At 44.9% G+C, this 22,028-nt stretch overlaps 1 protein-coding gene across 2 annotated transcripts; it reads left to right on the forward strand.

Annotated features, from left to right (window-relative positions):
* Positions 1–575: 575 nt before the first annotated feature.
* FST (follistatin) lies at positions 576–21,545 on the forward strand. Of its 2 annotated transcripts, none has more exons than XM_061617799.1 (6): positions 576–906; positions 2,914–3,105; positions 5,371–5,589; positions 7,273–7,497; positions 19,530–19,760; positions 20,259–20,525. In XM_061617799.1, coding segments are annotated over exons 1-6 (951 nt in total). In that variant the 5' UTR covers positions 576–824; the 3' UTR covers positions 20,261–20,525. The 2 variants fall into 2 exon arrangements, with proteins under 2 accessions (XP_061473783.1, XP_061473773.1); XM_061617789.1 differs by lacking the exon at positions 20,259–20,525 and adding an exon at positions 20,532–21,545 and having other exon boundaries at positions 579–906.
* The last annotated feature ends 483 nt before the right edge of the window (positions 21,546–22,028 follow it).

Here is a 22,028-nt window from a genome sequence, read left to right on the forward strand (position 1 = left end):
GCGGCGTCCCAGCTCAGCAGCAGCTACATGGCCCTGCACACGCGTTCCAAACGCAATCGTCGTGTTTGTTTGAAATCGTATCCCCCCCTTTGGTCTGGATTGGAAATGGGCGCGGGAAATGGGGGCAGAGAGACAGGAATTCCAAACCAGATATGGTTGTAGGCTTTCTAAACAGACCTCAGGATTCCCCTTGAGGGGAAGTGTCTCTTGTCTCGGGTCTGTGCGCTCCCTTCTCTCCTTTTCTGCGCCTTGGTCGTTAGTGGCGTCTCCCTCTCTTTCTGCGCTTCTAGGCTACTCAGCTGTGGTTGGCTTCGAACATACGCACACGCAAACCACAACCACAGACGCCCCTGCCTGCCTGCTCCTACTGGCGCAAAAGCTGCGGCGATTCCCTTTGGTAGCTTCGATGTAACCGCGAGTGCGGCGAGTGAGTGTTGGTGCGTACTATAGACTATATAGGCGCGCGTGTCTGTGTGGGTGCCCGCCCGCGCGCGCACACCTAAAAAAAGCGGGGGGGGGGATCAGATAATTGGAAAGGGTTTCCACACTGATTCACACCGAACTTTTTAAAATCTCCAACCTCCCCAACACACAGAGAGACACTCACTCGCGCGCGCACACACGCGCACACACACATTAGGAGACCGCCCACCGCAGAGCTAAGACCCCATAGATTTAAAGAGAGACTGCATTCAGAGCCTGACGTTCATTCAATAGAGCGATCATATTAGGCAGGGTGTCTGTCTGGCGTCCTCTTTTCGTTTCTCGCCTTACTCCTGCCACTTGAGGTTGTCTTCTATTTCGCTGAGGGGAAATAACTAAGGATGTTAAATCAAAGAATCTTCCCTGGCATGGTTTTTCTCTTGATGTTTTTCTGCCACTTCCTGGAAGATCAAACAGCACAGGGTAAGATACAATTGTACGTCTTTATGTGCAGATGTGCCCTTTTCTGACATCTATCTACCTACCTATCTACCTACCTACCTACCTACCTACCTACCTACCTTCTTTCCCAGACTTTTCTCCAGACACTTCATCAGATGAGTTGACTGTGGAACTCAGTGTGGCTTACTTCTGAGTAGACATGTCTGGGGTTACATGCCTACGGCTGCAGTCTTAAACATAAACAAGTCCTTTAGACTCACACTGGGACTTGCTTTGGAGAATAAAGGTGCTTAGGATCGGGCTGAACGAGTTGCTTTGCACAAATGCGCAGAGATGACAGGGCAATCCACGTTTGGTCTGGTGCATCCGGCAGAGAGGCTAGGCGTAATCATCATTAAAATCTTGATTAACTTCATCATCATTAACTCTAACCCCTTTCTCAATAGCCTTTATCATGCATCCCTAACAGGCTGCAGCCTAAATGAGCAGCTGCACCAGCTCAAAACTTTTCTGAGTTTCACCATCACGGAGTGTGAATCCGTGTGTGTGGGAAAGAGAATAAATGTGTAATTTTGTTTTTGTTGTTGCTGTTGTTGTTGTTAAAGTTGTCGATTAAGTTGCTAAAATCATCTTGGTGAGTGGAGGAGATACGAGTACCGAAGGAAACTTATTATTATAGCTCACACTTTTAGAGGGAAAGAGTTTTTTTCAGGTTTGGAGGATAGTTTGTTTATGCTCCTCTTATAATTTTTTGTCACTCTGTGAATGAACTTTGGCATGTTGCGTTTTACAACTGCAGATGGTGTCTTGGGGTGCGTGCGTGCTTTTAAAAAATTGAAGTCTGAATCCACATATTTACAACTGAAAGCGTCTCCCCCCCACCCTAATATTGATTGGTTGTGTGTTGGGGGGGGTTATGTTCTTGAGATACCTCTCCAGTTTAGACCCGTAGAATTTATTTCTTTTTTGGTGTAATAATGATTCTGCCTCCCTTGGTGCTCCATTGGAGCCTTAGGCAGACAGAAAATAAAATACTAATCTGAATAATAATTTGGGGCTTGGAGCAGTTTTAGTCCGGTGTGTATGCGATTTCCTTCTGAACTCTTTACTCTGGCAAAATTCCCTTTGGAATAAAAAAACAATCGATTGGCACTGAATGGCTGGAGAGATCACTTTGCTGATTCACGAGGGGCTCATTCTCCCCCCCCCCCAAAATTCTCCACTCTCAAAGAACGGGACGACAGGTCAAATCAGTATTCTTGGCTCCGATCCATCAGCAGCAGACAGGTTCAAGGTTGTTGTTGCTGGTAACCGTGTGCGTGTGTGCACGTGTAACCACCACCACCTTCCATTGGTTTCTCCCCCCCCCCCCCAATAAACTCGTATAGCTTGATCCACTTCTCTCTCCCTCCTCCAGCGCTTGGCGCGTGTGTGTAGAGTTTGGTCATTCACTCCTCCATTTCTTTCTTCGCTTGACGAAATCCGCAAAATTTGGAGATTTCGAAAGACTAGGATTATCATCCCTACTATCAGGAGCATGTTGCCAAATCGTATACTTTGGGCGGAGGGGCGGGGAAGGCTGTACTAAAATTTACCCGTCAGTTGTGTCTCTGTACGTGTTTGTGCAAACTTTTATCTATGTATTAAACAACAGAGATCAGTGAAGTGTGTGTGTGGGGGGGATAGCGTCATTTTTTCTTACGATCATCTACTTCCTTTTTTAAAAAAGGTACTCCAGATCTATTTCAAACCCCTGTCACATGCATTTTAGCTCCACACACATACGCCCCCTCCCCTCCACAGCTGCCGTGCTTTCCCCATATAGAATAATAAGGCGGCAAACTGGTTTGATCAGGTTATTTGAACAGCGCTTCCATTTGGTCCAGCGGAGAAGGTTCAGGTTATGAAACGGGACAAATAAAAAGTAAACAGTCTAGTAAAAGTCAATGAAAGCCGCACGTGTTGTGTCTGGGTCGCTGGTAACTGACATTGATATGGCTGGGTCTTTCTCTCTTTTCCTGAATGCAGCTGGGAATTGCTGGCTCCGGCAAGCCAGGAACGGCCGCTGCCAGGTTCTCTACAAAAACGGTCTCAGCAAGGAGGAGTGCTGTAAAAGCGGCAGGCTTACCACTTCGTGGACCGAGGAGGATGTTAGCGATCACGTGCTTTTCAAGTGGATGATTTTTAGTGGGGGCGCCCCAAACTGCATCCCTTGCAAAGGTGAGTGTTTCTCTTAAAATCAAGCAAGCAGAGAAACCTGACATTCAGAGCCGATTGTATTTCTTTACCAGCACATATAAAGTTGCCCTCTGCTGAGTCAGGCACCACTGGTCCCCCCCCTGCTGGTAGCATCAACTCTGACTGGCAGCACCTCTCTCTCGAAGGCCACAGGTAAAAGATTTTTTCCCAGCCCTGCCATTGGAGAATCCTTTTGTCCCTGGAGATAGGAGGGGTAAGACCTGAGCTCTTTTGCAAGTTAAGATCTACTACTGAGTTACTACCCCTTCCCAAGAAAGAGGAGACTTCTCATCCCACCCCTGCCAGCCCAGGGCTTAATAAGTTGTCCCAAGGCTCAGCCCAGGCATCTGTTTTCAGTGCGAGGCTCAGTCATGTCCCACCCTCAGACCATCTGGTGAAGGGCAGGTTATGCACTAAATAAATTAATTAATCATGAGACGCACGTAGAAAGGCAGAACAGGTTAAAGTGCCCCTCAGCTGGTACAGAGTGCCTTTCCCTCAGCCTTTAGTCACTAGAGAGAGCCCTCATAGAGAAGGCTTCCAGGTCAGAGTGTGGTGTTTCTGGACAATCTTGGGCCCGGTGTTACTTTTTCTAGAAATGAAGCATTGACTGTACCTGCTCGTCCTTATCACAGATGTGCCTATTTTGTTTTCTTTTAAAGAGGTCCTGGGGCTCAAGAGTGCCTTGACCTGCAATTGCCTTGACCTGAGAGTCCTGCTCCCCGATCCTAGGTGTGTTTAGGGGAGGTTAGAGTTATGCAGAAATATTTTCTGCACGCACTCTTCCCAGTGTAGTTTTCAGGTAGGCTTGCCAACAGTTCCCCCTGTGCCTCTAACAGCTGCACAACAAGCGGAAGTTTGGCAGGTCACCGTTTCCCAACCAATTCATCTTCATGCTATAGGAGAAGCTTCATCTGCTGACTATCTCTTTGCCACACAGCTATTATGGGCACAGGGGTTGTGCCAGAAACAACCACCACCTTATTTCTGCTACTGACCACCTAGGAAGCTGCCTTATACAGAGGCGGGCCATCGGTACATCTAACTTAGTGTTGTCTGCACTGACGGCAATGGCTCTCCGGGGTTTCAGGCAGGAGTCTCTCCCAGCCCTACCTGGAGATACCGGAGATTGAACGTGGGACCTTCTGTATGCACTGAGCTACAGCCCTTCCCCAAATTAAGCCCAGGTTATATATCCAATTCTACGATTCTATGGTCCTATTATATGGGGGAGGGGACATGGTATGTGTGTGAGAGGTGGATGAGCTGCTACTAACTTTTTTTTTTAGTGCCAACAGTGGAGGGTGGCAGGTGGGTGAAATTATATAGCAGCCTTCACCCACCTGCTGCTGTCCAGACTTTTAGGACTACAACTCCCATCAGCCCCAGCCAGCATTCTATCAGCCAACATAAGGCTGATAGAAATTATAGTCCGAAATAATTGGAGGGCACCAGATTGGCAGAGAGCTGAGATGTAGCCCCTGACCCACTTACCCAGGAGAGGTCTGAATATCTTGAACAAGAGTACTCTAAAATAATAATAATAATAAAGTAATGGATTGCCACCAAGGCTTATCGTAGAGGCACATGCAACCTTGGGATGACTCTAGTAAAAATGACCTCCAAAATGAAAGAAGTTGGAGAACAAACCCAATATGTCAGGGGCACTGGGTGAGCAGAGAAGATATTGCATAAACTGGAAGGGGTGGAGTTGAGGGCTGAAACAGCTTTACGAAAAGAAGACAGCTTTGACATGCATCTCACTTACTCGTCTTGCACATACATTTGCTTAATGGAGATTAGCCCTCTGGCGTGCCATCACAGTAGTAAAAGGGTAGCATGTCCCAGCCTTTCACTGCACACTTACAGAAGTTCTAATGTCCATTGCTGCTGCTTGTGTGTACGAAACCACCCAGTGATTTTTAAATTGCAGATTAATTACTGTGAAGCACATCAACATGATCTTGTGTCTGTAGCACCAGAATAAGGGACATTTGGGAAGGTTCTGAAGAAACTATAAGTCTTTGTGGCATCCAGCTCAGCAAATGGGAAGATCCTGTGTTTGTTTTTATTTATGGTCTTTTGCTTTCAGGGCACCTTTCTTATTTGCTGGGTCAAGAAGAAAATAATATCCTCTCATGTTGCCTGTAGTTTATGAAGTTGTGGTGGGGACTATGGATGTTGTTAAAGTTTCTGTGTTTCTGTTCCACCCACCACCACCCCGCTCCCTTCCCATTTCCGCTTTAGAAACCTGTGAGAATGTGGACTGTGGGCCTGGGAAGAAATGCAAAATGAACAAGAAGAACAAACCTCGGTGTGTCTGTGCTCCGGATTGCTCTAATATCACATGGAAAGGCCCAGTGTGTGGCTTGGATGGGAAAACCTACAAGAATGAGTGTGCCCTTCTGAAGGCCAGATGTAAAGAGCAGCCTGAACTTGAAGTCCAATACCAGGGCAAATGCAAAAGTAAGTTTGCAACAAAGCTATTCCCTGGATCACAATGCTAGGGGGAGAAGGTATTCTGAGAAAAGCAGGAGGATCTGGTGCTCACTGTATCATGGTACAGTACAATAGGCCTACTGTGCAGGAGAGTTGTTTGTGGTTGTAATTCAGGGGCTGTTTTCCATGCTAGTCATACTCAGAGTGGCTCCACTGGCATTAATGGACATGAGTAACTTAGGTCTATTAATTTCAATGGGTCTACCCTGAGCAGCACTTAGTTGGCAACAACCTCAAGTTCCCCAAACAGGAACACGAGGTTGTATTCTGATACTGAGACAGGAGGAGCCACAGACAAGCAATGTGTTCCTAAAGTCACTCCTATGAATGTCAGTGGAACTTGAGCCTGGTCTACATATGTAGCAGAATGAGATGGTAGAATCCTGAGGGGATTGACTGGATTGTACCACTTCAGACTATAGGTGGGGAATGCCACTTTAAAATGACCCCTCCCCCATGCAAAAAGGTCCCTACAAGGTTAAAAAAAGCAATCAAACACATTAATCGTGGAGAATAGTTCAAGCTGATCTTTAGTGCACTAACTGTCGTTCTTAGCTGTTGGAAGGTGTCACATTGTGAATGTTTTCTTGGCTGCAGGGAAGTGATACACATGCTTCTCCAATCTAAATTAGCACAGGCAATTCTACCACCTCGTTCTGCACCATGTGTAAAGGAGGCTTACTCCTTTACACGTCAGGACTCCTTCATAGTCTCCAAGCTTCCGATTCTTACATCAACCATCCTCAGGGAGTGAAGGAGCCATTTGTTGCTCCTTTTAATATCGGGGACTGAATCTGTGAACTTATGCATGCAAGAGCTGTGGGCTCTTCCCATGTATCTTAACTGCAACCTTGTGAGGTTAGCCCAGTGCCAGGTTGGGGAACGGGGCTTGGAGAACGCACCCACAGTGTGGGAAGGGTGTCTCCTCTGGGGAGGGGGGCTCATGGTCCTGTCTGGACCATTGCTGCCAGGTGGTGAGTAGCAGGAGGCAGCAGCTGTCTACACTTACAGCTCTTTCTACAGCTGATGTCACCACTCACTTGCCCATCCCCTCCAAGCCCGGAAGTAGGTGAAAAACAGCAATGAGCAGAGCAGTACCCAGCAGACAGCAGCCAAACCCCAACACTGTTTACCAACAAGGGACACCACGATGCAGACTACTGTACATGACTCCTGAGACTACATGAGTACAGACTACATGAGTACTGAAAAAGTGGTGCCATCTATGCTGTGGCTAGTATATAAATCATGGATGGGGAACTGGTACAGCAAACAGGCCTGATCTTTGTCTGCTCTACCCCTCACAGGCCAAGTTTGACAGGTGGGTGGGGCTCCCCCCCTCATGGGCTCAGTTTGACTCGTTTTTGCCTGTGCAAAACTTTGCAAGCCCTGACCTGCGGGGGGGCAGACAAAAATGTATGACATCAGGTGTAGGGCAGATGGGCATGGCTTACAAATACGAAGTCTGGGCCAGAGGCTCCCCACCACTGATACAAAGTAATTTGAGTGTCTTACAGTCGCTTCTTCACTGTGTCCACTTCTTTTTAATGGAGAAAGGTACTAAACACTTTTCAGTTATTATTCTGTGCAACTTGATAGCGGAGGTGGCTTCTGTTGTTCACGGATTGTCCCCTGTGTCTTTTCTTTCAGAGACCTGTAGGGATGTTTTATGCCCAGGCAGCTCCACATGTGTGGTCGATCAAAATAACAATGCCAACTGTGTGACATGCAATCGGATTTGCCCAGAGCCTACTTCCCCTGAACAGTACCTCTGCGGGAATGATGGAATAACATACGCGAGTGCTTGTCATCTGAGGAAAGCAACCTGCCTGCTTGGAAGATCCATTGGTCTAGCCTACGAAGGAAAATGTATCAGTAAGTACCATAGACTGGAGAGAAAAAGCTGAGGGGTCTGGAAGGAGTAATGGGGTTTTTTTGCAGGAGGGGTGAATGAGATGTACGCACTTGCCTGAAAGGTGCTTCATCGGCCTACCTGGAATCTCTGCTTCATGGGGTAGAACTAGATATTGTGAGAGAAACACGGGGTACCCAGTATGTGCATGGGGAGCTGGTGCCTGTTGGGGCTGGTAGGGCACAAGGCAGGGAGCCCAACAGGAGGTGAAGCCAGAGCCAGAGAAAGGCAGACCTAGCTAAGTCTAGCTTTGTACCTGTCCTCCTCCCTGCTGAGTTCTGCTAGGGCAACACTGAGACTGAGCGGAAAGTTGGCAGACCTAGACTGGCTGTAAGAACAAAGGCAGGAAGGCTGTTTGGGGATTGGCTGAGGGCATACTGAGGTTGGTGGGGCTCTGTTTCATTTGCCGTAATGGGCCAGCCTCCACTGGCTGTGTGTCTAGTGCAGTTGCAGGAGAGAATTGGCAGGTGGAAGGAGTGTTTGGGGAAGGGTTTTGGTTCATTGGTGGAACATCTGCTTTGCATGCAGAGGGTTCAATCCCTGGCATCTCCAGGTAGGATCTGAAATTCTGGAAAGCCTCTACCAGTTAGTGTAGACTATACTGAGCTAGATAGGTCAATGGTCTGACTTGGCATAAGATAGCTTCCTATATTTCAACCTTAACTTGATAAATTCTCCCCTTCAAGCCATTTTAATTATTTTTCCCCATCCGGGGAGACACACACCTCCTTCCTGCCCATAGATTCTTCTTGCTATAGGTTGTCACCCATTACCTCAACAAATACAAGTTTAGGGGGATGGGTTTTCTGAGGTAATGTCTAGTTCAGTGCACCTCAGATGTGTGAAGGCAGACTGTGGCTACTGAAAACTGAGGGAAATAATCACACTGCGATAATTACGTGAAGCGCATTAAACACTCCAAAGGGGGTCTATAAATGTTAAATATTATCATTTACTATTTTTGTAATTGTCATTCTTCCTCCTCTTGTCCCATGGAGAAGCTTACCAATGTGTGGAATGGCAAATGGCTTGTGGGCTCACCATATTGGGAGCCAGAGAGACAACCCCAGAAGGAGTCATCAGTCATTTTAGCAAGATGGGTTATGAACCCATACAGCATCCAGAGTAATTTCAATTTTGGTCAGATGGGACACCTGGGTTGGGCAGCCTGTGAGCCAGAGGAACTCTTTAGAGCAGAAAGAGGCTATTGTCTGGACCATTCAGAAATAGTTAATAGAAGCCAGCAGGGAAAAGGGAGGGACCTAGGACCAGGGTTTAGGTGGGGGAAGGAATGGAGGAGCCATTTTCTGACCATATTGCGTGAGGGTGAGGCCAATCAAGGCTGACTGAAGGGGAGGATAGGGAGGAGAAGGAACCCCAACTGGAATGAGCCCACATTTTAGGTGGTGGTAGCAGCCATGAGAATACAAAGTAATAATTTCTGAGGGAAATTCCCTTTCCGCAAACTGAGCAGGCCAGATGTTGCAACTTAGAAAAATCTTACTGAATCAGTGTGGAAACAAGGAATAACTCCACCTCACATTTTTATATAGCATTTTCAAGTGTTCAGAGTGTTTCACGTGTGTTATCTAGCTATTTAAGCTATAAGGTAAGTCAGAATTATTATCCCCCATGTTGAAAAGGAGGCTGGGGGAGTTTCTTCCCTAAGCCCCCTAGCAATAGATAGAAGCTGGCAAGGCAGGGTAAAGCGGTATTGCTTACCTGGCTTCCCAGTGCAGAAGTCGCTGTCAGGAACTGAAAGTGGGAGGGGTGAGGTTGTTGTATTCAGGTCCAATGCCAGCAGCAAGGCTAGTCAAAGGTTGCTGTACCATGGATAGCTCTAACTGAGCAACTTGCTCCAACAAAGGTTGGGAGCAGTCTGAGGCCTTTTAAGCCTCTGTCTCCAGGCTCCCTCCCCCAGGCTCCACTCCCTTCTATAGAACTCCAGGGCAAGCCCTCCGGCGTGAAGATGGGCACTCCTCCTCCATTCCATAGCCTCCCTCCTGGAGCACTTCTTGTGCTGCTGGACTGGTGATGTGCAAGGGAGGCATCTGGCTCTTCAGGCTCAGGGGAAGGTGCTCGTGAGGGTCCAGGCTCTGGTCCTATATGCCCTGGAGGATCCTCTGGGGGCTCCTGCTCAACAGCCTCAGGTGCAATGGGCTTCCTGTGTTCAGTTGACATTCAGCTCTGAGCCCTGAATCTGACCTGGCTTCCCATCTGGTGCCCCTAAATCCTCAGACTCTGTGTCCAGATCACTGCTAGTGTCAGGGGTCATGACACCAGCGGCAGGGAGGCATGGTGCGGGAGCAGTGGTAGAATCAGTGGATTGGCTCCACTGCTGTGTCCACACCAATCTTCTGCTGCCTCTCCCCTTTCCCTCTTGGTTACCCACAGTGACCCAGCCCACTCTCCCTTGCCAGTCCCTGCTGCCTCCTAGTGAGTTTAGGGCAGAAGCAAGATTTCCTAGCTTAGTCTCTTAGCCATGGCATTATGCCAGCTCAGTGAAGTGATGTAGCCCTTTTTATAACTAGTTATTATTTATATAATAAAAAATAATAAAAAATTAAATAATATAAAACATAATATATTATAAATATTAATGAAAAATGAAATGGACTGGCTTCAAGTCGATCCCGACTTATGGCGACCCTGTGAATAGGGTTGTCATGGTAAGCGGTATTCAGAGGTGGTTTACCGTTGCCTTCCTCTGAGGCTGAGAGGCAGTGACTGGCCCAAGGTCACCCAGTGAGCTTCATGGCTGTGTGGGGATTCGAACCCTGGTCTCCCAGGTTGTAGTCCAACACCTTAACCACATTGGCTCTCACATAAATATTAATATATAATATAATATAATATAAAATAAAATAAATAAATAAAAATAAATAGAGAAAAATCAACTCATTTGAAATGTGGTGTTGGAGGAGAGCTTTGTGCATACCATGGACTGCAAAAAAGGCAAATAATTGGGTGTCAGAACAAATTAAACCAGAACGGTCACTAGAAGCTAAAATGATGAAACTGAGGTTATCATACTTTGGACACATCGTCAGAAGACATGATTCACTAGAGAAGACAATCATGCTGGGAAAAACAGAAGGGAGTAGAAAAAGAGGAAGGCCAAACAAGAGATGCATTGATTCCATAAAAGCCACATACCTGAACTTACAAGATCCGAACAGGGTGGTTCATGACAGATGCTACTGGAGGTCGCTGATTCATAGGGTTGCCATAAGTTGTAATTGACTTGAAGGCACATGACAACAACATTATTTATATATCTCTTTTAATATACTAAGGGCTTTACTTTACATGTGCTGGCCCCAGTGAAGGCTGGCGGCATTATGTCAGTGGGTAGTGGAATCCACTCCAGGTTTTAGTCCAAACTTTCAAGGAGCTTTCCGAGATGATTCAGCACCTTTGAGAGCTCCTTGAAAGTTTGGACTAAAACCAGAGTGGATTCCACTGCCCCACTGACATGGAGTCACCAGCCACCACTGGCTGGCCCTAACAATGATTGCATGTGATATTATTTCCATTTTAAAGATGAAGAACTAAAGGAAAAGAGAGAGAGAGAGAGACTTGATCAAGGCCAGCAGATGAGTCCATGGTGGAGATCTTATTCCAAACCACCTCTGTCTGCTCTCAAACAAGCTTTCTGTTACAATTAAGACTGCAAGGTTTAGATCAGGGATAGAAACCCTGTGGACTACAACTTCTATCATCTCTGACTATTGGCTGTGCAGGCTGGGCTGATGGGAATCCAACAAACATCTGGAGAGCCTGACCCCCTCCCACCCCTGGTTTAGTTGGTCAATTTAAAATAAGTTTGTCTAATGGTATCCCCAGTCAACTTTAAAAAAACTTTTTTTAATTTTTTTTTTTAAAATAGAAGTGGTTATAAAAACTGAAGATAGAAAGCATCTTCTTAGAAGGCTTTCCCGCCTATGGGAAATGACTCTTACAAAATGATGCCTGCAGTCATGCACATGCACATCAGCTGAAACCAAAGTTCAGCATGGTTCCTTTTTAAGAACTATTGTGGCTCTTCCCCCCCCCCCAATCATAGGAAAATGTATGCAGATTGATGGAGCAATTGTAACTGTTCTCACACTGTCAATGGCTGGAGAGGTTAGGAAGCTGTGTGGATTCCTGTATGCTGGCCTCTGTCAGTGATGAGGAGCAGAGGCCCCAAACTATGCCCAGGTGGGTGGCAGGGCTCAGAAAGCCTCGAAACAGGGCTTTTCAAGATGGGGAGGAGCAGCTTTAGAGCCACAGGATCCAAAGCCCCAGTAAAGGCTGGAGCCAATTGGAACAAGTAGGGCAGAAAGCAGGGAGGTCAATAGCAGGTACAGCCACAGCCAATGGCAAGTGGAGTTCAGAGCCAATGATAGGCAGAGCCAACTAATTCTGGTTTTGTCCCCATCCTCCTCCTTGCTGTGCTCTGCAAGGGCAACATTGACACTGAGGAGGAGGAAGAAGCTGGCAACCAGTGCCACCCCTTGGACTGGTTGTAAGTAAGGAGGTAGGAAGATGGGGGCTAGCTGGGGGCAGACTTAGCTTTGATGGTGCAGTGCTCTATTCATAGTAATCGACCAGCCTTCACTGGAAGGCCCTGTGCATCCCCTGAGGAGCTAGTGTAGTGAAAAGGAACAAGAAACAAACACAAAAACAAACCCTGTTCCCACCTTCCATGAGTGAGGTTGGCAGGGCTTTGGAAGCAGCTGTGGATCTACTGCTCCACTCTCCCTAGGCCCCAGGTTAAGACTGCCCTGCCCAGCTGTAATTCTGTGCCAGTGTACCTGGGAGTAAGCCCCATTTTGAGAGGAAGCCCCATTGAACCCAATTGGATTACATCTGACTAGACATGTACCGGGTTGTGCTGTTAATCAATTAAACGACTGAGTAATTTACTACAAATTTAAAGTGATCTTTCTTTCATCGGGCAGCTGACCTCCTTACAATACAATCTCCTTACAACAGAAGAGAGGCAGGTGGCAGTTTAAGTGATAGCAAGTTGAGGCTGAAGAGTTAAATTTATGCACCACTTGGGTTGGTGCTAAAATTCATATTTGCAAGGTGTGAAAAATACAAATTTGGCTAACTTGCAGTGCTCGCCTCCAATATGACACTAGTATCATGAGCTCAAAAGTTCTTCTCTAGCTCAGATTTATCTTGTGAAAACACCCTTGGTGGTGGAGCAGGGCAAAGAGCTTTAATGTAAAGCAATGTTAGTACATAAGAGATACTGTGGCATTGTGTCTATAGAGTGACAGATTTCAATGTGTGAAACACATTCAAAACCTTGCTCATTTACGTTGCTCATCACTTGACCTTGGGAAAGACACATTTTCTTAATCTAAATTGACAGGATATGTTGCTGTTCTGAAGTCTGGCTCCCACAAATGGCAGATGAGGTGGTAAATAAAGTTGTTCGGGGACTTTTACACTCTGGGCCTCAGAACACAATAATACCATCAATAGCCCGCTGTAATGAGTTTGCGAGACACTTCCAAGATAAGATCACGAACATCCGCCGGGACCTTGACTTCAATATTGTAGCAGTTGAGCCTAATGAGGTGTCCGGAGCACAGTCTTGTCCTGTTTTATTGGATGAGTTTCAGTTGGTACAGCTCGAGGATGTGGACAAGTTGCTTGGACAGGTGCGGGCGACCACTTCTGCTCTGGATCCTTGCCCCTCGTGGCTAATAAAAGCTAGCAGGAACGGAACAGCCGGATGGGCCAAGGAGGTGATCAATGCCTCCCAACGAGAGGGAGTGGTACCACCCTGCCTGAAACAGGCAGTGGTGAGACCGCTCCTAAAGAAACCCTTCTTGGACCCCAACAATCTTGACAACTATAGACCGGTAGGAAATGTTCCGTTCTTGGGCAAGGTCTTAGAGCGTGTGGTCGCTCACCAGCTCCAGGCTCTCTTGGATGAAACTGATTATCTGGATCCATGTCAATCGGGCTTTCGGCCGGGGTTTGGTACAGAAACAGCCTTGGTCGCCCTGTATGATGACCTCTGTCGGGAGAAAGACAGAGGGAGTGTAACTCTGTTGGTTCTCCTTGATCTCTCAGCGGCTTTTGATACCATCGACCATGGTATCCTTCTGGGACGTCTTGCGGACTTAGGAGTTGGAGGCACTGCTTGGCAGTGGCTGTGCTCCTACCTCGAGAATCGTCTCCAGAAGGTGATGCTTGGGGAGCATTACTCAAACCCCTGGATACTCCAATATGGGGTCCCACAGGGTTCAGTTCTGTCCCCCATGCTCTTTAATATCTATATGAAGCCGCTGGATGAGGTCATTAGGAGATTTGGAGTGCGTTTCCAGCAATATGCTGATGATACGCAGCTCTACTTCTCGTTTTCATCTTCCTCAGGTGAGGCTGTTAATGTTACTAAACGCTGCCTGGCCGCGGTAATAGACTGGATGAGAGCTAACAAACTGAGACTCAATCCTGACAAGACTGAGATGCTGTTGGTGGGGGGGCTCTCTGCCCAGATAGATGATATCCGACCTGCCCTAGATGGGGTTACACTCCCCCTAAAGGAGCAGGTCCGTAGTTTGGGGGTCTTATTAGATCCGCTCCTGTCACTGGAGGCTCAAGTAGCCTCGGTGGCACGGAATGCGTTCTACCAGCTTCGGCTGGTAGCCCAACTACGACCCTATCTGGAGAGGGAGAACCTCGCCACAGTTATCCATGCTCTGGTAACCTCTAGATTGGACTACTGTAATGCACTCTACGTAGGGTTACCTCTGAAGACGGTTCGGAAACTTCAGCTGGTGCAGAATGCTGCGGCCAGAGTCCTTACTGGGACTAAAAAAATTGATCATATAACACCTGTTCTGGCCCAGCTGCACTGGCTACCAATATGTTTCCGGGCCAGATTCAAAGTGTTGGTTCTTACCTATAAAGCCCTTAACGGCATCGGACCGCAATACCTGGTGGAACGCCTCTCCCGCTATGTACCTACCCGGTCACTGCGCTCGACGTCGAAGGCCCTTCTCCGTGTCCCAACGCATAAGGAGGCACGGAGAACGACAACTAGAGCTAGGGCCTTCTCAGTGGTGGCCCCCGAACTATGGAACGCCCTCCCTGACGAGATACACCTGGCGCCTTCTCTGTTATCTTTTCGGCGCCAGGTAAAGACCTACCTCTTTGCCCAGGCATTTTAAAAATTTTAAAATTGAATTTAAATTTGGAATTTTAATTATGTTTTATTGTGTACTGTATTGTATTTACATCCGCTTGTATTTTAATCTGTTTTATTATGCTGTTCACCGCCCTGGGAGCTTATTGCTATAGGGCGGTCTAGAAACATAATAAAATAAATAAATAAAAATAAATAAAATCTCTGCCAGGACTATACTACTTCAAATTGTAGATATGAGCTCAAGTGGCTGAGTGCTATACCATACAAAAAATAAAATAAATCCTAAATAAAATAGAACATTAAAATGTCAGGGTTAAAACTAGGCTTAGAAGCCTTCTTTCTGACATCTACCTTTCTATGTACAGACAATATTGGGAAAGCGTATGGAGGATCATCCAGTCATGTGAGTCCATCACTCCAGTCTGAACTGGTGCAGTACAGACACCAGTAACATGCCATCCACTGTTTGTGAAAACTAGGTTTAAAAGGGAAGTCTGAGCTTTTTGGAGAAAGGACAACTGTAGTACAACTTTAACAAATGATCAGGTATCCTAGGTTCCCCAGCAGGATAGACTTATAAAGCATTTGAAGGCTGATGAGCAAGTTTCTGGAAGATGAAGAGATGCATGTTTTCTGGGACACCTATAAAAGCCCTCTCTTACCCCATGGAAACCCACCTTAAAAATCTATACTGGAATCAACCTGGAACTTTTTTGTAGAAAGGTGCTCAGGTTAACCAGGAATGAGCTGAAAGTATTAATTGTTTTTTTTTAAAATGCTGATGTTGAAAAATGTCTCAGATTGGTGGTGGGGCACTCTTTGCAAAAAGGTTCATTTCAATTGTCCTCACTTATCCTGATCCCCTCAGTTGTCATCAATGATGGAACAAATCTAGCTGGTTGTATAGAGTTGTTTGTTTGTTTATTTATTTAATTTATATCCCTCCTTTCCTCTCAAAGGAGCCCAGGACATGAAACAACAAGTGATAAAATAATAAAAACGTCATTGAAACAATGCAGACATGTGATGTTACCCTGTTACGTAATCCCTAACTGGATAGGACTACCCATGTGACTAATAAGGAAGGAGCAAAAAGAAGCAGCAAAGGTGGAAATGGCACAAAAAATAAAGCATCCAGACAGAGAATCAGAAAAAGTTGATTTTCTGTAGAACTTTCCATGCCACTGAAATTGCTAGTCTTGACCCAAAAGTGGAGGAAAACTGGCACAGCTATTGCACAACACATTCCATTCCTCATCTGCCACACCAAAACCACAGCAGAAGAAAATATAAAACTTACAAAATTATTTAAAAACGAAGTAGGAATGCATTCCTGGAATCCAAAAATCCAGATTTTAGTTCAAGAAAACTTTCAGTTGAATCTGGTTGACAATTACTGAGGACGAATCTTTGGTCCAGTTCCCACTGGAACCTGTGATACATGAAGATACTAGGTCTTTGAAGACATTTTCAGACCACCTGGCATCAGTGCTCAAGTCAACTAGATTCCAACATAAACATCTTCCTGAACAACAGTTCTTAGGGAATGTTTTTTACATGGGATCAAAAATAACTTTTCTCCCTTAAAAAAACCATAAAGCTTAGAAAACACTGTAAATCAAGCATAACCAAATGTCTTTCAGAGCAGTGTGAGCTTGTCTATCATTCATCCCTCTGAATCAGGATCAGAAATGCTACCCTTTATATTGGGAGTGAGGCCTTGATCCCTCCCGTTGGTTTCATGGGAAAACTTTTACAGTGGAATCTTATATATGCCTACTCAGAATTGTTCCATTATGTTCTGAGTGCAGTATGTGCCCACCTCTCCCATTAGAATCAGTGGGACTTCAAAGGGTTTGGCCAGATTGTGCCCTAAATAATTCTCTTCCAATATTGAAAGATATGGTGATCTAGTTAGCTAACGGCTCATTATATTATTCTGGTTGCAAGCATTAAATCATTTATTCCAGAGTTGTACAACTGAAGCCAATAGGATGACCAAAGGGTGATATGATTCTCCATCCCACCCCAATTTACTAATTTGATAGTATAGTTTAAATTACAGAATTTGTACTGAATTCATGGATGGAAACAAAGGTAATATCTACAGTCTAAAAAGTTACTTTGGATGTGGCTAAGATCCTAGACTTTTGATTTTTTTAAAAAAAATAACAGCCACCCCATCCCAAATATGCGCACGCGCGCCATGCTAAAACAACAAAGACTGCAGTAGATCCTTACAGATGAACAGATTTGTTCTGGTATTAGTGTTCATGTACCAGAGTCCATTTTCTGCATATCACAACAAATCTGTTAGTCTGATGCAGGAAAATTTGTCCTCAGTTAGCTTTTAATAATAATAATCATTATTATTATTATATACTGCCATTCATTTCAAGAAGAAATACCAAGGGTAAACACTGAGGCCCAAAGACCTTTACTTGTACAAGGTACAGTCTGTGACACTTCTATGCAAATGCATATGCCGGCAAGATGAGTACCGTGACCATTCATGACAGTAATTTGTGATAACGCACTCTTCCTTGCTTTGCCATAGTAACTGAGGACCTAGAAAAGGACAAACCCATTGATTGGGCCCCCTTCTGAAACGCAAGCTGATTTTGCAACTCCTTCTGGTGTGATAAGTGGTTTGCTACATGATACAACCCTGCTGAGAATGCAGTTAGTCATCCAGTTCTCTAGAGTGCGGTCAGTGCAGGTGGGCCTTCTGCTGTTTAGTAAAAATAGGTGACTAATTGAGCCCTAGAAAGCAAGACATTTCTTGCAGCTCTCTCTTTCTCCCCTACCCACCCCTCCTGCCTTTCCTTTAAAAATCCTATTCTGTTATTTGGCACTCTGGTCTCAATCAAGTAGAGGGTTCTTGGGACTAGCAGCAAATAAACCAGTTTATGGCCTGGTGCCAATGCTGGGAGCTGTCCATGTGCCCAGTGTTGGCTCAGCAGCTTGAATGGGAACTGTTGGATTGGAAACTGTCCACTACTTCTGACCTAGAACAGCAGTATGACACAAGAGTCATGTAACCCAGTTCCAAGTAGGTTCACTTAGAAGTCCTCCTGTGTTCCATGGGATTTATGCTTACAGATGTCAGTGGCAATGTGAGTGTAAGAGTGTGTGTGTCACCAATTGCCCAGGTATTCTAGGGCCATTTTGGAGGCAGGAATAATAGTGCAGCTGTGTGTGTGCATGCTTTCTTTGATTCATAGGGAATGGTACCTTCTAGGGGTATGCATACACCCCCATATTTGGCTTGTATCTGTGCTTTTTTAAATAATTCCCATCTCTTTCGGAATCCCTCTCTGCTTCGATCTGTTTCCCGTTCCCAGGCACTGTGTGTAAAATGAAGCTCAGTGTTTTCCCATTCACTATAATGGGGAGTGAGACAATAGCTATAAAGCTTTCCCTTTTTGGTCAAAAGTACATGGAATTTACAGGCATAGGAGCCCCTCCAGAATAGATTATGCCTGCCAAATTGCAGACAAATTGGTCCAAGGGCTTGTTGTGAGGGACATAAGAGGGTTTCGTTTTCCTCCATAATCCCTTGTGGGGGATGCCTCTTTCTTACCTTAAGAAGTGTCACAGTGGTTTATATTCTTGCTCATACATTTTAAAAAACTTTGCAGCTTCAGGCTGGCCTTTCCTTTGTGTCCTCCAGTAGACCTTATAGGCAAACAGCCTCACAACATGAGGCTTTTCAAAATGTTGCCTGTAGACTTCTGAAGAGCTTGAGGGGAGAAGGGTTGATGAAGCAGAGCCATGGTGTATTTTTTAAAAACTGAAACCAAGATTTTTAACTTTTTTTTTAAAAAAATCATTTGCTGCTTCATTTTCACACACAAAAGAAATCCAGAACATGTCCCACACAGACCTAGAGAAACACAGAGATATACAACAACATATGGGACAGAAAAGCCCAGAAATAACAGAGCAACAGTGTGATGGGAGGCAGGTGAGGGCTGATCTGACAGGAGGGTTATTGACATTGCACTTCAAATGGGAGGCAGGAAAAGACCCCTGAATCAGCCTGATTCACCTTATTATTCAGCCCACACACAGAGCCGATGCATACCCTGAGTACTTTCCCTATGGTCAGGGCTATCCTCACCACTAAGGAGAGTGAGGCAGCCACCTCAGGTGGGTAGTAGCAGCAGCACCTGGTTGTTCCTCCTGAACCCCACAGCTGTTCCCTTTTGTTGCTACACAGACTTGTCCTGGCCCTCCTAATCTAGCCAGCTGCCTCAGGTGTGGGGAGGGACACTATTCCATCATCAGTGTTGAAGTAAGATTCAACTGCCAGTGCTGCTGGCTTCTGTATATGGAAGGGGAAACCATCTTTCCCTTCACCTCAGGCAACACAATTTCTTGGGCCAGCCCTGCCTGTGGTGGCTATTTGTTGGGCTGTTGTAACTAGAGCAGCTTTTATAGGATCAGGACTTGGCACTTGCATGGGTTTCCAGCTCCCTGCATCTTGAGCAGTCACCCCCAATAGCAAGTAGAGAAATTGGCCTCATAGACTCCAACACCTTCCACTGAAACTCTCCCTCTTTTTGCTGAAGCTCTCAGCTATCTTCACAGCCAAGGTCCCACCCTCCGCCACAAAACCAGGAAACAACTAAAACTTATTTAGGTCCTAGCTTCTCCTCATGACCACCACCTCCAACCCCACCTTTTGGGTAGTTATGGGCTTTGGGGATCATCTTTGTGACCCAGCAGAAATTATCAGAATATAAATTCACCATTATTTTGTTTTAGCTCTTAAAAAAAAAGAACCCTCTACCTAATTTTTCCTTTTTTTTTTTTTTAAATGAAAATCTTTTGTAGAGGCCAAATCTTGTGAAGACATCCAATGCAGCACCGGGAAGAAATGTTTGTGGGATTTTAAAGTGGGCAGAGGACGGTGTGCCCTTTGTGATGAGCTATGCCCCGAAAGCAAATCGGACGAAGCTGTCTGTGCCAGTGACAACACCACTTACCCAAGCGAGTGCGCTATGAAGGAGGCCGCCTGTTCACTGGGTGTGCTTTTGGAAGTAAAGCACCCAGGATCTTGCAACTGTAAGTGAGATTTTTAACCTTGCCAGGAACATTAATCTTCTGAAGGCAAAACAATTCCCTAGAATAGTGAAGACTGACACCCTTATTAAACATGAAAGGGAACAGTGTGTGAGAGAGATCTTATAGAAAGATTTATATATTATACAGACATCTTGTGATTCGTAAGACGCAACAGATAGCCAACAGCGGACATTTTGGGGTGCCTTTTCTCATTGTCAGAAAGGGTGTATTTAACATCAGAGGGTTGCCTTAAATGCATATTTTGAGCTATTTCCTGCCCTCTCTTAATATTGTTTGCTTTAGTGTGCTTTGCTGTTTGCTTTATTAACACTTGGCTACAATCTAATTGCACCCTCCCCACTCCCGCTGATCCCCGCCGAAACTAGCTTAACACTTAACCATGTGGGCTGCTGTCTTCTTGCAGTTGCCTCTGAATGAAGGACTCAAAAAAGCAGTTTAAAAACCTAGAACACAAGAGCACTTTTTATCTAATTTCAGGAATCTGCCAATAAAACCTGAGCCATTGAGTCTTCAGAACTTGCTGCAGTTATGACTTCATAGATTATGTGACACACACACACACATGCACAAAAAAAACTTTATTGCCTAACAGCAGATGCCAAAGTGCATCTCACTACAAGCCACGTTCTTTTTTTTTAAAAAGCAACACTATTATGGCTGTGCAGGGGGCTTTGAAAACATGCACTGAGCTGCTTCTGCGCTGTTGTTGTCCGTATTTAAACAACAGCTCCCCTGTATTCTCCTATCTAGCCATTAATGAAGATCCTGAGGAAGAGGATGAAGAGGATGACCAGGACTACAGCTTTCCTATATCTTCCATTCTAGAGTGGTAAAACTTCCATCACTTTTGGAACAGCCATTGGGCACGAAATACAATGTCCATACTGTACATAAGTGTATGCTTATTTATTTGGGGGAAGAAAAAAGTATACATATAGTTGAATCTTGTAGACATTTATTTATACTGTGTCATGTTTTATAATTTATACATAAAAATGTCTGATTGACTGTACACCTTTTTTTTGGAAGAAATTTAATCGTTATGGGATGAGCAGTGTTATTTATTGTGAGGTCTGTTGCTTGTAAAATAAAGCTTTTTTTCTTGTAAACTATAAATCCATTCCTTAAAGCTTACCCCTCCCATCCCCATCACAACTCTCATCTCCTCATTTCTGCCGATGTTAACTCTTCTCCACTTTAACAAAACTTTGCATGTCAGTTTCTGTTACATTTTTATTTATTTCATTTCCTTGCTGGTTCTGTATATACATCCATGATCCCTCGGGTATTTGTTTACAAGGAATCTTGACTGACCAAAAGGCGATGTAAACTGACTTATGTATTTGGGGTGCAATGAGGCAATCTTTAAGGAAACCTCTTCCCCTTGGTTATGTTCTTCTAATTGAATCATGTATTGAGGTGATCTCAGAGTACTGGACATTTTTCCTGTACTATGGGAATCCAAACCCAAAGATCGGATTATGAAGGCTGTTAATAGCTATGTGGCTAAATGTAATGAGAGCATATTTTTTTTAATACATTGTCACATGTGTCAATGTTTTATTTGGTGTTTCCTTTCAGATAGTCCTGCAGTTCCATTTTTTAAAGTACTTTTGTTTCTCATTCAAAGGTGTTCACAGAAAATTATATCAAAGCTTTATCAGTTCAAGTTTCTTGCTTTTCATAATACTTTTTTTCTGAGGCAATTTTATATTTTCAAACATGGCGAGTTAAATATAAATTCATTTAAATATATAGTTTTGTACTTTTCTACCATGTAAATGTGCAATGTATATAAAAGTTATAATATGTATTTGTAAATAAATTATGAGTGAAAATAATAAAAATGGATTTTTTCCCTATAATACATTGGCTTCAGTTATTGGTTGCTTAATGCGGTTTCCAGGAATGGCTTTTTGAATGTGGAGAGTGTTAGTCAGAGGATGGTCCAGAACATCCATCTCAACTTGGTGCCCTCCAGATGTTGTTGGACTACAGCTCCCATCATCCTTCACCATTAGGCTTGCTGGCTGGGAATGATGGGAGTTGTTGGCTGAAACAGCTGGAGGGCACCAAGATGGGGAATGCAGGATGTTATTTCATGTTCCAGAGAAAACAGGTATAGCCCTGGCCAGTGTCTGAATGGAAGACTGTCAGGTAAATCCCATGTATGCCACTTTGTGCTCCGTCACAGAACGAAGGAGGGAAATAAATGTAATAACTAAAATAGTACTTTTCCTTGGGTAC

Source organism: Rhineura floridana, chromosome 1 (assembly GCF_030035675.1).
Source record: "Rhineura floridana isolate rRhiFlo1 chromosome 1, rRhiFlo1.hap2, whole genome shotgun sequence".
Classification (NCBI taxonomy): Eukaryota; Metazoa; Chordata; class Lepidosauria; order Squamata; family Rhineuridae; genus Rhineura; species Rhineura floridana.